Source organism: Marmota flaviventris, chromosome 4, assembly GCF_047511675.1.
Source record: "Marmota flaviventris isolate mMarFla1 chromosome 4, mMarFla1.hap1, whole genome shotgun sequence".
NCBI classification, from domain to species: Eukaryota; Metazoa; Chordata; class Mammalia; order Rodentia; family Sciuridae; genus Marmota; species Marmota flaviventris.
The window spans coordinates 8458499-8461467 of NC_092501.1; the positions used below are offsets into that span (position 1 = coordinate 8458499).

The 2969-nt window shown below is 65.3% G+C and overlaps 1 protein-coding gene across 1 annotated transcript; it reads right to left on the reverse strand.

The window, feature by feature from the left end:
- Positions 1 to 406: 406 nt before the first annotated feature.
- Positions 407 to 2112, reverse strand: Hmx3 (H6 family homeobox 3). Its single transcript, XM_027929868.2, has 2 exons — positions 1713 to 2112; positions 407 to 1080 (listed from the first exon to the last, which is right to left on the reverse strand). Exons 1-2 carry the CDS (start codon positions 2110 to 2112, stop codon positions 407 to 409), a joined length of 1074 nt encoding a protein of 357 aa, XP_027785669.2.
- Positions 2113 to 2969: the final 857 nt, after the last annotated feature.

Below are 2969 nucleotides of genomic sequence, written 5' to 3' on the forward strand. Positions count from 1 at the left end.
CTCAAAGGAAAATGAATGAACTAGAGGGATTAGGGTTTGGGGCTTATTTTCCTTCTATAAAAATAAAACCCCAAAGTCACTGCTCAATGCAAAGTTAGGGGAAGGGCTGCACCTTCTACAAAAGCTTTTAGTGGGAATGTTTGACCTGGGAATTTTGTCTTTTTCCTAATTAGTAACCACAACCAAAAGGAGGAGGAGAAGCGCCTCAAATCCATTAGGGATGAATTGCACGAAAATACATTGCAAATACTTACAAAACTCTACCGATTGGGGGAGGGGAGGCCAGGCAGCGCGCCGAAGCCCCGTTCCCAAGGCCGCCGGACGTCTCGCCGCCCTCGGCCCGGCCCAGTCTCCTCTGGGGTCTGGGAAGGTGGCCGGGCACTCCCTTCCCCTCCCCTCTCGGGCCTCAGACTGGCCGTAGCAGTGGCACGGATGAAACCACCGGGTGCGAGTAGTAGACCGGGTGCGGGAAGGTGAGCAGCGGCTGGCTGACCGGCACTGGGGCCCCTGTGGCCGCAGCCGCTGCGCCCTCGGCCGCCGAGTTCTCGTGGTAGAGAATTGGCACGCGCACTATGCGCTGCGCTGCCGCGTGGCTCAAGTTGGCGGCCTCCAGCTCCGCGGCCAGCTGCCGCTTCCACTTGTTGCGGCGATTCTGGAACCAGATCTTGACCTGCGTCTCAGTGAGGTGCAGCGACGCGGCCAGGCCGGCGCGCTCGGAGCTGCTTAGGTACCGCTTCATGTCGAAGGTGGACTCGAGCTGGAAGACCTGGCTGCGCGAGAAGACGGTGCGCGTCTTCTTCTTGCGACACGCGGGTTTCTTCTCGGGACTCTCGGCGCCCTTCTTCCAGTCCTCAGCGCCCGGCGTCGCCGCCGCCGCCCCCACGTTCGCCCCGGCCGCGCCCGGAGCCGCCTCGCCCTCCTTCTTGCCTTCCTCGGAGTCGCTCTCCTCCAGAATGATCTCGTCCGGGCTCTTGGAGTCCAGCTCCTTGTGGTCGGGGTCAGCCTTGAGCAGAGGCTCGGGGGAGTCGCGGTCCGTGCCCGAGGCTGGGGAGGAGTCTCGCAGGAGAGCTTTTTCCGAAGCTGGGGAGACAGACAGACGAACGCACACACACACACACACGCACACGGACACAGCCATGAGCTAGGCCCGGCTCTAGGGGCCAGCAGGATCAACCCGCGCCGGCCTCCAGGTTCCGGGCCTTCCTTGAGGCCTAATCGTCCCCGTGGGCCTTCTCCTTCCCGTTTGGGCTGGAGTAGGGAAGCCGTGTCCTGGGATCCCCCTCCTCCCGAAGATAGGAGAGCAGATAGCAGCAGCAGGGCCGCCTCTTTGCATTCCCGGGGCTCCCTTGCCAGGGGCCCTCGGAAAGATTCACCATCCGCTTGTGTCCTCCCGAGACACCCCCTCTTTCCAGGCGGTATTTCCAGCCCTGGCCATCTGAAGCCACTCCAGTCAAGCCGGAGGCCACTTTTCCAGGGAAGCGCCGCGCCCCCGGCTCCAACTCCACCTCTTTTCTCACCAAGTGGGATTGAATTCCCGGACAGCGCAACCAAGCGCTCTGGCTGGAGATGCAGGCCAGGGGCGGGAGGAAGTTAGCCAAACACCGGGTTTGCGGGTTGGGGGATCCAGAACTGCGGTGATAAGCAGCTCCAAGCGGGGATGGGACAGGCGCGGGGAGGGAGGAAGAAGAACGAAAATTCAAAGAGGTCGGTACCTTCAGGTCGCGGGAGGTGGCCGCCGGCGGGGGTCAGGGTGTAGGGGTACCACCAGGCCGGGGAGCGCTCCAGGTAGTGCGTAGGCAGGGCAAACCTCTGCGCTGGGATCTCAAAGCGGGGGAAAGCCAGGTCGCCCACCTGCGAGAGCGCGAAGCCCGCGGCACCCTCCAGGGCCCCCTTGGCTGCGGCGGCTGCGGCGGCTGCAGCGGCGGCGGCGGCCGAGGCCGGTGCGAAGAGCGTCCGTGGGGGCGGCTGCGGCTTAGGGGGTGGCCGGTGGTGGTCTCCGTTGAGCAGGTTCTTGATGGAGAACGGGGACTCCTTGGGCGCAGGAGGCGGGGGCGGCGGAGGCGGGGGCTGCGCGCTGGCAGTGCCGGAGGCATCCGGCCCGGGCTCCGGCATGGTCCCCTCTCCTCCGGGTCCTCGGGAGGGAGGGAGCGGGACAGGCGGGCGGCCGAGCGAGCAGGCAAGCGGCCGGAAATCAGACCATAAACGGAACTCAACTACGGGGCGCAAAGTCGGGGGCCGCCCCGGGCGCAAATCGAGCCGCGGGAGGGCGGGGTGAGGACCGGGCCGGGGCGGGCTCGCATGGGGGAGGGGTCCTGAGGGGCGGGGAGCTGCCCTGCCGCGGCACCGAGGGAGCGAGGCGGCTCAGCGGCGGCTGCAGCTCCCGGGGAGGAGGCAGCAAGAACAGTCCCCGGCTTGGGGCTGCGTCAATCCGGCGCCGGATGCTAATGATGAAATCAAAATGTCATCCAAGTTAAATGCGGGGAGTATACGGCGATTGGGCGCGTACAATGGCAAATGGGATTAGGCAGACGAAGGCGCAGCCGAACCCCGGCCCCGCAGCCGCCTCCGCCACCGCCCCCTCCTCGCCTTCCCTCGGATTTTGGCGCTTTGGCTTCGGGCTATAAGAGCCCGCCTGTTATTGGCTTTATATAGTCCAATTAGGCAGCAAATGAGGACAAACCTATTAGCACAAAAGGATATTGGCTCCCGCTAAAGAGGCACTAGGAGCGCTCCCAGGAGCGCAGGAGGAGCGAGGGACCCAGAGCCCGCGGCGCCCCCGGCCGGCCGGAGCGCACTGACAGGGGCTAGTTAGGAGCCCGAGCCTCCCTCTCCCCCCTGCAGCTCCGGACCCGCTTCTCGCCTCCGGGCCTGCGGGAGGGGGAGGGGCGGGCCAGGCCCTCGCGGGTCACTTTGGGGTTATAAACGCTGGCAGCTGCCGCTTCCCCGCCCCCAGGGGCTTGGCAGGGGCT

What these genes read in the sequence shown, in the direction of transcription:
- Hmx3 (XM_027929868.2), bottom strand. Translation starts at nt 2,112, where the DNA reads ATGCCGGAGCCCGGGCCGGATGCCTCCGGCACTGCCAGCGCGCAGCCC. An exon ending in CCACCTCCCGCGACCTGAAG is followed by an intron (nt 1,081 to 1,712) that starts GTACCGACCTCT and finishes CTGTCTCCCCAG; the next exon opens with CTTCGGAAAAAGCTCTCCTG.